This window comes from Aspergillus pseudonomiae, assembly GCF_009193645.1.
Source record: "Aspergillus pseudonomiae strain CBS 119388 unplaced genomic scaffold BDV37scaffold_2, whole genome shotgun sequence".
Taxonomy (NCBI): Eukaryota; Fungi; Ascomycota; class Eurotiomycetes; order Eurotiales; family Aspergillaceae; genus Aspergillus; species Aspergillus pseudonomiae.
This window is the reverse complement of record NW_022475994.1, coordinates 769,405-781,777: the sequence shown is the minus strand read 5'-3', so window position 1 is coordinate 781,777 and position 12,373 is coordinate 769,405. Positions and strand designations below refer to the sequence as shown.

The 12,373-nt window shown below is 45.9% G+C and overlaps 2 protein-coding genes across 2 annotated transcripts; one reads left to right on the top strand and one right to left on the bottom strand.

Annotated features, from left to right (window-relative positions):
• Nucleotides 1–3,992: 3,992 nt before the first annotated feature.
• BDV37DRAFT_236638 (uncharacterized protein) lies at nt 3,993–5,315 on the bottom strand. The gene is made up of 2 exons (XM_032080627.1): nt 4,103–5,315; nt 3,993–4,014 (listed from the first exon to the last, which is right to left on the bottom strand). Exon 1 carries the CDS (start codon nt 4,606–4,608, stop codon nt 4,288–4,290), a length of 321 nt encoding a protein of 106 aa, XP_031947005.1. The 5' UTR covers nt 4,609–5,315; the 3' UTR covers nt 3,993–4,014; nt 4,103–4,287.
• An 865-nt stretch (nt 5,316–6,180) lies between these two features.
• BDV37DRAFT_267841 (uncharacterized protein) lies at nt 6,181–8,003 on the top strand (the record flags this gene model as incomplete). The annotated part of the gene is made up of 2 exons (XM_032084081.1): nt 6,181–6,280; nt 6,343–8,003. 2 exons carry the CDS (start codon nt 6,181–6,183, stop codon nt 8,001–8,003), a joined length of 1,761 nt encoding a protein of 586 aa, XP_031947004.1.
• Between the last annotated feature and the right edge of the window lie 4,370 nt (nt 8,004–12,373).

The window sequence follows — 12,373 nt, the reverse complement described above, 5'->3', positions numbered from 1 at the left end:
TATATATGTAGGGCTGGGCTGGCCGAGATTACCATGAGAATGGATGTGCGTACGCGCATTCATGCCTTCTTCTGCTTTCGGTCCCCCCAATGCTACCTCGTCGATCAAGGACACATCAGTTGGTTTATCGTCTCAAAACAGAGCAATGGTGGCTACTAAGCTCCTTTGTTCAAGTCCCGAGTCCTCCCCAGCCACAATAACACCAAACTGGCCGGCGCGGTCCAGGCAATTCTCTGACCGACCTGTTGAGAGCACCTGATGCTGCAGCTGTATATAGGTACTCTGCACGGAATACCTTGTTTAGTATACCGCGTTCTCGAGACGCACTATGTATGTAATATGCAAGTGTGCACACGAGTTCGTAAGAAGGTCGGACTGAAGTCCTCCGTTATCTATACGGATACTACTATTGTCCATTCCTCCGCTGCAATTTCATTCGGGATTGCTATTGAGAATACCGGTGAACACATCTGGACTATCATCTGTTTGAACAATGGTCTACATCGGTCTCCTTACTCGCCGTACAACTTCAGCATCAAGGCATCCTGGAACACCTGACTCATGAGCAAAACAGAGGGAGATACTCCATTCCCTCAACCGCGCCGCGGTTATGATGAAAGGGGGGTGAAAAAATATTGACGTCTTGTCAACAGGGATAATGCACCTTTCTTCAAAAGCAAACGTCATCAATTCCCTCCCGTCGCCATAAGTCTAATTGATCATCTACCGCCCCGATGACAGGCGCTTTTGCCTCCTTCTCTCTCGTAATGCCGCGGACCGACCCCACATCATGTGACAGGGACCTGTTCTTGTGACTTTCTTAAATTTTTCGCCACTAAGCCTCTTCAATCCTTTGACCTTTGCCCCCACGTTAAAGGGGCAGGCAATAGACGAAGAAAGTAGGATCGCGGACACAAAATGTCGTACGGGTTACGCGGTACTAATGTACCTGTACCGAGTAGTTACAGTCTGGTGAAGAGGTAACCCATGTATGTATACCTACTCTGTAGTCTACTCCGTACATGACCCGTTGTCAACTGCCGGTTTATCTCTCCCCGATATTGACTCCGCCCTTCGCCACATCGATAGTCATCTCAATTCGGACCAGACTTTCACTCAATATCCCTCGATGAGGCTGGGTTTGGTTGAGGTTAAATGGTATAACTAAGTTTGGAGACCGTTTCTCATACGGAGCAAATCGAAGAGCATTTCGATTTTCTATTATCAAATTAAGAGAAAAAATACCTCTAACCGTGAGTTTTCGGCAACTTTCCTCGGGTCAATGGTAGATGAAGCATTCAGTAGAACCTATGCAAGCGATTACTCTATTTAATTATTATTACCTCGATCTAAGACAAATTATAAACATTCAGCTGTACCATGAAAACCCACCCCATCGGGCGCAACTTTGGCAGTCAACGGGTAGAATTTATTCCCTCAGCCTGGAGGACGAAATAACCTTCTACATAGACTTCTACACCGGACACATGGAAAAAGCCCATGTCATGGAAGGGTCACCTGGAGCCCGAAGAGTGGTTGGTTGAAGAAGCCCGACTCTGTTTTGGTCACCGAGTTCCAATTGTATTCTCGAAGGTTGCCTTTTCCCCTTTGTCCAGGACCTATCATGGGGGGGACTTGTCCGGTCGGCGGTTTCATCACCTTTTGGTTGTGATAGAAGTTAAATTGCGGGAACTTTGCCTTTAATTTCACACCCTCTCTTTCGCTTGTTAAACGAAGAGTATACCTACACTTTCGAGGAGTTGAAACATAAAGTACGGATTCAAGAAATACGGGATCGCCGAGCATCCCCATACTTCCCCCATCTAAGCTTAACTAGGTTCTATAGTACTCATCATGACTACTGCTATCTGGACCATTTTAGTCCATTCATCAATTAGTCAAACGTAAGAGATAATTTCCCCAAAAGGACTAAATGAAAAAAAAAATAAAAATAAAAAAGCTAGATAGACGAAGAAGCAAAAGACAAAAAGCTCAACCGAAGTACCTAGAAACGCACCAGGAATGTCAAATGTAACCATCATACGTATCCCAATTCTTCTGGAAGAGAGGGAAAATCAAGAAAATGGAGAATCTTGCTTGATTCTCCCCTTCCTGGTAGACCCTGCAGCAAGCACTACACCTGATACCCTTTGGACCTGTTCAGCGGGTTAAGGCGCAGCTACGTGGCTCGCTCTCTCTCGTCACCGTGGAACGATTACGTGCATGGATGATGGGCAGCTGAACAGCTTTTCCCGACCTCATCATCTTCATCATTCATTCATCTGTCGACTGTCTCACGAGTCTGGTTGCATCTATGTAAACAGTTTGAAGAGGCGAATTTCCACAGAACGGGAAGTTTAAGATCCTGCCCTTGGTTGAAGCTGATACCGAGGTAAATTCTAATTTATTTTATTTGACTTTATTTTTTTTTTCTGAGGGTTATTCTCTTTGGATTTGCTAACGGCAAGGTTTGAAGTCTAGCGATGCCGACGCTATTTTGGCAAGTATTGTGTGCATGGGATATGCATGACAGACGTGGAGATTTCAATGTGGATTCAGTAGTTAGCACTAGTAGTTGGAGGTAGGTACTACCGTCGATTACCTAGATAGTAATACTGGAGGTAGTGCCAACTATCAAGCTTCGAAGCAGGACAATGTGTATGTATGTACCGTCCCCGTAGCTACTGTACATACTCACTGCCCTATAATATTCGACGGATCCCGACTATTGATTCTATTTCCGGTAATGGCCAGAGAGTAGGGCGTACTATACGAAATGCGGCATTAATATGAGCCCATTAGCATCGTATAATGTCCTTTGGGCCCATCTAGCGAAATTTCCGTCAACTGGGATGAATGGGGGAGAAAAAAAAAAAAGGGCGCTGGATGAGATGGTTACAGGGCTTTAGAAAGGTGACAATAAGCCGAGCCACCGGCCCTCCTACCCCGTCAATCATGTCTTCCACTCCAGTTTCTGTTTTCTGACTCTTGTCACTGTTTCTTTCTTCGCGGAAATTACACATACGAATCCGGTGCATTTCTTATGGTGAAGCTCAACCGAGACAGCATCGCACCGCCAATATGATCCGATAGGCAAGAATCATGGGCAAGACTTTGCTGAGATGAAACAGAATCTTACAACTCATCAATCAGGTGTTCCTCGGTGCTGGTGCCCTTGACGTGGATCATCACATGATTGACAAAACGTGCGAATTGTGTTACTCTGAGGCTGACGGAAAGATGAAAGAAGAAAAAAGGGTAAAAAAAATGAAGGGAAGAGAAAGAGGAGGCGTGAAGGTGACGGACGGTACGAAAGGGTTTTGAGTGATAGGTGGATCGGGGAGATCTCCTTCATCCCAGTGCCCCGAACCACTTATCTGGGGAACTGGGGTTATAGATCAAACTGTGGCGTTCTCGTTCCAGTATTGTGAGACAGGGGATGAGGGAAGGAAAAGGAAAAAGTTTTTAGAGCCCCGTGACACTCAGAAGTAAAATAATAATTATAATATTAATTATAATAATTAATAAAAGAAAGCTAAAGGTAAAAGCGCGGCTAAAAGCTAAAGTACCAGGAAAAAGAAAACATGGAGTATGGGCCAGCGGGTTTTATGGATAAGCCTTCAATATGTATGTTGTATGTACGTACTCTATGATCATTCCAGAGTCGTTCCGAATCCTTGGGTTATATTGATCTCATTTGACTCTGCTCTACTGGTGACAGCTGGCAGCCTTCACACCTTGTGACTGTTGTTAGGGAGGAGCTGTGACAGTGCCCTTTGACAGCCCCTTCGTGTTGCTATTTACTTCTGGGAGCCAATACGACATCTCGTTAGGGATATACGTGGAAGTGATGACTTGTAGCACTGAGCAATGCTTCATACTCTAGGTGGAAAGGGCCCGCATGATAGGTGAAGGGGAACTGGGAGATTGAACACTGGACTGTGCTCGCTAGGATAGGTACATAGCAACAGAGATCAATCAAGGCACCGATAAGACCCATGCATAATTGAACACCCATAGTTGAAATGATCAGCAAGATCGGAAACTGAGTAGCGGTTCCCCGGTATGCGACTCAATCTGGGGGGAAGTTGAGGGTACATACCACCGGTTAATAGCCACACAGGCAAGCATTGTTTGGGCCATTTTCGGCCGGGATGTGTCAACCAAAAATGCCAACGTGTCAGAAGGATGGAAGTACAGCTAGAATTCGCAAGGGTAGGGTGATGACGACGGATAAACTTCAAATTAAATTCAACGGCCGGGAAAAATGGCCTTGCGCTAATGAAATCATCTGGCAAGCAAAAAAGAAAGCAAAAAATGTGGCTTGGGAAGTAGTCCAGAACATGGACCCGGGGCAATTAATGTATCAAATATGACCGAAAACATGTCCGTGGCGAACGCAATTGCATCAAGACAGCTCCAGCAGGAAGTCAGCAGGACTCTTGAAGTAATGCTAGACAATTTAATGGGGTGGCGCTTGGGGAAATGGACTGACACCAAACAAGCCGGTTTGAAAGCTTGCAGAAGTACTGTATGAAGGTACCTAAGGTATGAACTAGACCTGTACGTCAGTATACCGAGAATCAACATGGATAACGGCACCAGCATTCAGAGGGGTCTGCGTTCAATCATTATGGAAAGACTCCTCAAGACATAGTGGAGTGATATCAACAGCAACCACTCTGCGCCAATCATTACGGCCCCGTTTTTGAGGAGTCAAGTGACCCCGTGACCGATGAAGTGAACTGCAAAGGGAATCCATCTTCCTCTTAGTCAGCAAGAACAGAGGTCACAGGACAGTCGATCTTTGTCTGAATGTTTGTCTAGAACCAGTTGCTTCCTTTTTCCTCTTTGCAGGTCTATTTGTTATGTATCTGGATATTTTTAGGTCCTGATGCCCATTCACTACCATTCAGTATCAATGTTCATTCAATCTCTATATCGAGGGAATGGTCAGCAAGCAGCTTTGTGCACTACAGTACATCTACATTTATACTGAAGTCATACTGCCATGTAAAACCCGCAAGATGGTTGCGGTAAAGTGGATCAATTCGTACAGGAAAGGAAAGCCTGTCGGCTTCCTTTGGGGTAATAGTACAACCACCAATGTGTGATGATTACCCCCAAGTTCCGTACTTTTTTCTTGGGTGGAACTCCGGAAACAGGCCGGTAATCTTACTGAGCGTTATGACAATGTATGAAATACCAACCGACCCACGGGGGTACTCCGGAAGTAACACACTAAAAAAAATAAAATTGAATATTATTAAATAAAAACTAAATTTTATTTTTCATTTTATTTTTTTTTCTATTTTCTGAAAATCCAGGTCCGGACCATGGAGAAGACGAAGGCGCGACTAGGATCCATCCTTTTACTTACCGCCATCCCATCCCCATACCTTAGAACCTGTCCCTCGGTACCCTCGTTGGGCTTTTACTGTGGGTGGCCACCCTCGATATCCTTTTTCTTTGCGCTCCTCCCCTGGTACCGTTACCACTCTCATACGCCTTCCCTTCCCACCATCTCCACCGACCCGTCATTCACTACGATCTATGCTATTCTCTCTTTTCCTCCCTTCTTAGTTCGCTCCACCTACTAAGTCTCTCCTCCCCCATATTCCTCGTTTCAATTTTTTCACTTCTCACTTTTCCTCTTTCCTCCTCCTCACCCCAATTCTCCCAGCCAGAAACGACAATCATCCCGGACCTTCTATACTTCCCTCGGTCTCGGCCCATATACATCCCTCGACTACTAACTCATCATACCTCGACTTTTGCTTCCGACCGTCGTTCGCTTTTGGCCGATCTCTTCCGCACTGTAATTTGTTTAGTGCGGGTCTAAAGGATTGAATACCGTTACGACCTGTTCAAACCTGGGACATCACTGTCATTGCTGGTTAAACCTCAGGGCATACTGTACCGGAGGTCCAAGTTCAACCCGTTGCATTTGATAGCTAGGGCGCCATTTTCACTCAACCGGACAATTGCAAGACGTTGCAAAACCAAAAACTTCAGTCGGTGTCTTCTGGGTGGATCCTGAAGGGCTAGAGAGATTTCCCACTTCATCACCTTCGCGCCGTACGACCACGATCGGGGGAGACGGCGACCCCGAACTGAATTTCTGCGAGGAGAGAGTTGCTAGGAACATCATTGTAAAGCTCGGGTTGAATTTTATACGAAATGCCTTCACGTTTAACTACTCCTGTCGTCACTGTGGACACAGCAAAGATCCACAAAGTGGACACGGCCAATGCGCAAAGCCTTCATGGCATGTGGATGGGTGAGTTATATTTTTTTGCAGGTTAGTTGCGATTTGGAATTTAAATTGACCGTGTGTTCCAGTCTTTTCGAAATGTGCAGATTACATGGAAGAGGGCCGTCGTCTTGAAAACCTAAGTTGGAGACTATGGACACGTGAGACTTTTTGCGTGGAGCCGGCGGCGTCGAGCGAAGCCTCGGTTTTGCCACTCCGTCAGGAGTCCGCTGACATGCCAGAACTTTCTGCCAGTGTTGAATCTGCTGCGTCTGAGCAAGCGGAGAGAATTGAGCACCATATCAAGCGCCCTAAGTGTGATATCAAGCCTGCCGTTGTCCGTGACGATTCTATGGCAAGTCTCGGCCGTGGAAAAGAAAAGCATATTACATCACTAGGTCTGGAACGCATGGTATTGAACATTAAAGAGAAGAAGAACCTCGAACCTATCTCGTCCGTAATGGCTACAGTCTCGCCCCCTGTCATTGATATTACGCCTCGGCCATCTACTCCAACCCCTACCCCTCCCTCTGAGTCAACTGCGAGGCGGACACCCTCGCCATCTCCGTCATTTCCTGTCATTCAACAGCCGAATCATTCTACCGAGTCTTGTTCGACCACTGCACCAGATTGTAACGACAGTGATGCTGCTAATGCTAATGCCTCCGATACTAGCGTGTCTTCCTCAGGAATCCTTCCATCTCGATGCGAGTTGATCAAATCTCCCAGCATTATCCGTGGATTTTCTCCTTCCCTGATCTCGTCGTCTTATCGGTCGCAGCCTAGAATGGCTGCTGAACCCAGCCCCGCAAAGGCTTCCGCCCAACTAAAGCCAACGCCCTTTAAGAAGAAGGGTGGGATGTTTACATTGGGTGGTTCTTCAGGTGACGACGACGAGAGCTCCTTCGAGGACCGTATGGCTTTGCGTGGTCCCCATCGCAGTTCTCTGTCTGACGAATTATCTAAGTCGGGGACTATGCAGCCTAGTCCTAAAAAGAAAGTTACTTCTTTCAAGGAACAAGATGGCACGATAAAGCCTGTTAAGGAACCCTCTGGAAGCAATGATGAGGATGCTGTTGAGAGCGAGGACGAGGTTGACGAGAGTGCTATTGAAGATGAGGATTCTGACTGGGAGGACTCTATCACTGAGAGTGGACGTTCGAGCCTCGACGAGAGAGACATGTTCCAGCGGGTTGATTCAAGGCCCAACCTTGTCTCGCGACGCTCCCTCTTGACAATGATGATGCACCAGCCAACTAAAATGGGAGCCCCTACTCGCTCCAGTCCAGCCTTGCAACGGTCGCGCTTGACATCACCAAACGGCCCATCCATCCCCGCCTCACCGCCAGAAGACGATGAGGATAACTTGACGATGCGTGGCCCCGGTGTCCCTCGATCGAAACCGATAGTAATGAAGCCTGCTCCGCAGTCAGTCGCTCACTCCCCGAGGACCACGCGACGGAACATGCTTGCTACCGAACTCACGGAGTCGCTTCGACGTCATTTACTTTGGGAGCGGCAGCAGAAGAGTGCGACTGCCAATGCCTTCCTCAAGCGACGACACACTGCACATGACATGGCGAACTTGCAGGAATATCCCAATCCTAAGGGCGCACAAAAGGGACAGGGTGTTGGCGTGTCCAACCCTGGTGCAGCCAATCAGAACAAGGACAAGGATATGGCGAAGACAGCTTCTTTCAATCAGTATACTGACTTTGGTCCGTGGGAGTACCACGCCAAGGGTTGGTAAACGACTACACCGATCGCATTTCGGAGCGACCCGACCAGTCACCCTCGATAACACCGAAAACAACCTGTTTTCTATATTTTTCTACTTATCACCTTTTGTTATCTGTGTCATGACATATCCTTCCTCGGATGGGTAATGTTTATTGGCTATGATACCCAGACTTTCAACACGTTTCTTTTTCATCTATGTAAAGCCGCCGATTGAATATCCTTGTGACACGTACGATCACGACTCTGCATTGCATTTTGGCGCAACTATGGATTTTATGGTTACTTTCGACCTAATTTTTTTTTCGGGTCTTTGATTATTTTCTCAGCTCCTTTTTTCTACTATTTCTTCTCAGGGCATTGTGTGGCTATTCGTTATATTGATATTATACGAGCCATATTGAGGACAAAACCTCAAGCGCGATTAATCATGTACAGATGAACTCCTTTTACCTTCCATGGCAGACGGAACTGTTGCGATTCGATTTTGGCATGGGTTCTTATGGTTTTCTCTTTCCAGTACGGGTTGGGTGGGATTCTAAAAGAGGCCTTTTATGGATGTCATTGCTGCGTCTCGTGACTGCGTTTTAGCAGAAAACGTCATTGGTATCATTCGATGCATCTGATGCCCTTGGCTTTTCTTTTCTTTTCTTTTTTTTTACCCTTTCATTTCTTGTTTTGTTCTGATACCAGATACCATACATGCTTTTGATTTTGATCCGCACCTTTCTACTGGGTCCCCATTTGGGGGGGTTAGCCCAGTCTGCACATGCCATGTACGCTAAATTGTGATTTACGAAAAAAAAGTGAAGATTACTCGAATAGAGTCCAATGACCAAAACTTATCTGAAATATACCTTATGGATTGCATAGTAGCTAAACTTATATACTAGAATAGAGACTTCGAACCTTCTGGCCGGGACCAGGATGATGTGCACTGACACGTATGCGCACAAGCCGTGTATTAATTAAGCGTCCGCCACCAATATTATGAGCAGGGATCGAACTGACCACCTAGGGCTGGGGCAGGTGGCTTTCTGAATGGTTGGAAAAACATCCGCGGCACCGGCGATATCTTCAGAATTCGTACGTCTTGAGATCTAGACTCATCGCATTGATCCCTTCACATGCACTGGGCTATACCTCTTAATTATGGTGATGATTTCATCGATTTTCCCCTATGACGGACGGGGATGTGTGGTCGGAGGGTTTCCCACACCATCTCATCTCGTTTTCTTTATTGATTAAGTTTTTCCTGTTTGTTTTCCAGACCCCTACATGAACTTTTATTTTTCTAAATTTGTCTCACCTGTCATACAAAATGGGATGAAATGCCCTCGTCTTGAGGTATGACGGGAACGAGGCGGCGGAACCTTTCGGGTTGAATGAGGTAACCTGAGAAAAACTGTAACATCATCTGCCACATCAAGTTGAGATATTCCTTCTCTCCTGGGAAAGGAAGGATAAGATCGTTGGAGCTATGATCTATCGGTGATGCTTGACGCCCCTCCTCAAAAGAAGGGTCGAATGTCGGGTTCTAGTCCGTATTGCAATCGTGATTCACGTCGCATTGAGTTTCCGGGTGACTACATTATGATATTATGATGGGAGACGTTGAGTGGAAGCTTTTTGCATCCATGAGTTTGGATCTGGCATAATTTGTCATTTGGGTTGGATTTCCATGGGGAACTGTAACCTTGACCTAGTATATCCTTTTCGTCTGGTAGTTGGCCTGGGCACAATTAGTTTCTCTTCCCTCGATTTAGGCCCAGGGGTAAGTGGTAGAGACAATCTGAATATCTACGCTAATCTGGAACCTAATGGTCCATGATGTCTTGGTGGTTAGGGCTAGGATGAAATCTCTCCAGGACACAGGGTAACAGCACTTACTCCGTACGGTCTCCACAATCTCCCTGCTTGTGCTTGAGACTAGAATGAGGCGTGTGCCACATACAGGATGATTGAGGACAGATTATCATCTTATCAAGGCGAATGCTGCAGATCATATGCTGTCCGGTACATGTGCAGGATTTCTCAACGGAGAGTAAATTCATCTCTTGGCGGTTGATCTACAGGGAAAATGCCTGCGATTGGAAGCATAATTCTCCGCGTGTTGGAGATTCTCTTCTTTTCTTCTATCTGTCATATCTATTCAAGTGATGACCGGAAAGTTTTTATTCATTTGGTACCTTCATGGAATCAAAAAAATTTATAATTAAACTACCAGTCATAGTATCAATGGAATTGTTTGGTTGATTTTGTATCCGGTGCGCAGTGCTCCGTAGGCCTCCAGCGGTATGATGTAACCAATATGTTGCATTGGACTGAACAAGATCAACGACAATACTACAATGGGGCTGCAGAATGAGCCAACCCACTTGAAATGCAATCTCCAACACAGTAGTCCGTAGTCCGTAATACTAAACTAGTAATGTGCAAAAAACCGATACTACATGACTATACATCCCACTAAGGTGCACAATCCAGACCTTAGACCCATCATCCTAATGCAGAGCCTCCCCACAAGCGAAACACACGCATTCCTGAATTTCCCGATTCTTTCCCAAACAGGCTAAGCAGGGGAAAATTTTGACATCCGGTTGTGCCCGAGAAAACGTGGAGCAAGACGTGGCTGGTAGTCTGGTACGTATCAACCAGGCCTTGTCAGTGGAGCCGACTGGGGTTAGATTGGGGGTAGTCTTTGCCTAGAAAAGTCTACTGTGTGGTCAGGTGGACAGAGATGACCATATAAGTTTTATGGTTCTCATTTCTGCCTGAGTCATCTTCAGCTTAGAGAGATGCGTGGTTGCGGGTCGTGTGTGGGTCAATTAAAAGGTCGGGCAGATGACTGATTCGCTGAGTGGAGTGTTGCTCTTTAGAAGTTCACCGGTACTGATGTTATACTGTGACCATGTATGGGAATGACGGGTATCTGGTACTCCGGCCTGTTTTTGGTGAATAGCTGGAGATGGGGGTTTCGACTCAACTTAACTCTATACTAATAATTATGGTCCTCTTCTGTGCCTTGTTTTTAATGGATTAAATAGGGTTGATGTGTGGAGAAGGGGTTGCAATTGGTATACAATTATGACGATCTAGACATTATCCGCCGGATGCGGTTTGGGATGATTTTGAACCTGTTATCGCTTCTATAACTGCAAGCTACTAAGGTTTACCTTGTGGCTCTGTATATGGAAATGTCAAGGTGGCCCCGGTCGATATCATATCTTCAGCTCGGCATGCCGATGGTCTCGGGATATGGTGGAAGACTGTCCTCCGGCTCCCGATTATGCTTTTGCATCAGCTAAGCTGCTAACCACCTACCATGACTCTGGAATCTCGTGGGGATGTCTTAGACTGTATGTATGCCACCCAGAATTTAATACAACAAAGCAGTGGCTGTAGGGAATTGAGTCTCATGACTCTGGTCTGTTGAGATCTAGAACATCTATCCAACAATAGCAAAACGTCTGTTTATTGGACAGACTTTAGCCAATGTCTATAACCACCGCACGAGTCAAGGTTAGTATCAGGGCCTAATAATATATTTCTTTATCTGTATGCTTACTAGTTCTTTATAGCTCAACCTTTGTTACCTCTCGGACCATGTTTCACATTATCTTAGACCATCCCGACAACTCGGGATGAAGCCGAGCTTGGGCACCGCCAGACAACGGTCGGGTCTAGACACGATACTTTCAAAAATCTTTAGTGCTAACTATTATGGAGACTCGTATGATGGGCGAACATTGGGAAATATCGACGACTGAGCGGTGTGAAGCGGTAAAGCTTCTTGAGACTCTTATTCCATAGCAGCTCATTTGATAGTATTGCTGACTTGGTTATCAATGTGGAGATACACGGCTGTGAAAAAAACAAGTCAGGCACCCCATTGCATATATTAAATCTACCGAACTAAACTATGCACAGGAACCCGCGCAATACATCCAAAACCCACTTAGGCATATCTAATGCTGCCGTTCTAATTGGCGCCGTAATACACTTAAATATCACCTCCAGTAAGCACTCTCTTCACTTCCCATATATGGCTATACACCCGATGCGGCCAGGATTCCGAACAGGGGCAATGCCAATATGAAGTAACAGCTTGCCATGGAGGCATACAAATTCACCCTTGGTTTGGTCACATGTCACACCCACGGTCTTTCACGAGGAAAAACAAGGTTTTAAGGACGTGGCTTCGAGAAGTGTTCTAGAAGAGAGAAATGCATGAGCGTGGGATGGCAGCAATCGTGAGCTAGTACTATGTAGGATTAGTGTAGTATTTTATCCAGTACCGGAGAAAAAAAAATTCTTCTCACTTGTTTACATACACACATTGGATGGCGGTTCTCGCGGGTTCTGAGTGTATCCGTGTATTTG

Excerpts from the sequence above, each read along its gene's own strand:
- BDV37DRAFT_236638 (XM_032080627.1), bottom strand. The coding sequence starts at position 4,608 with ATGCTGGTGCCGTTATCCATGTTGATTCTCGGTATACTGACGTACAGG.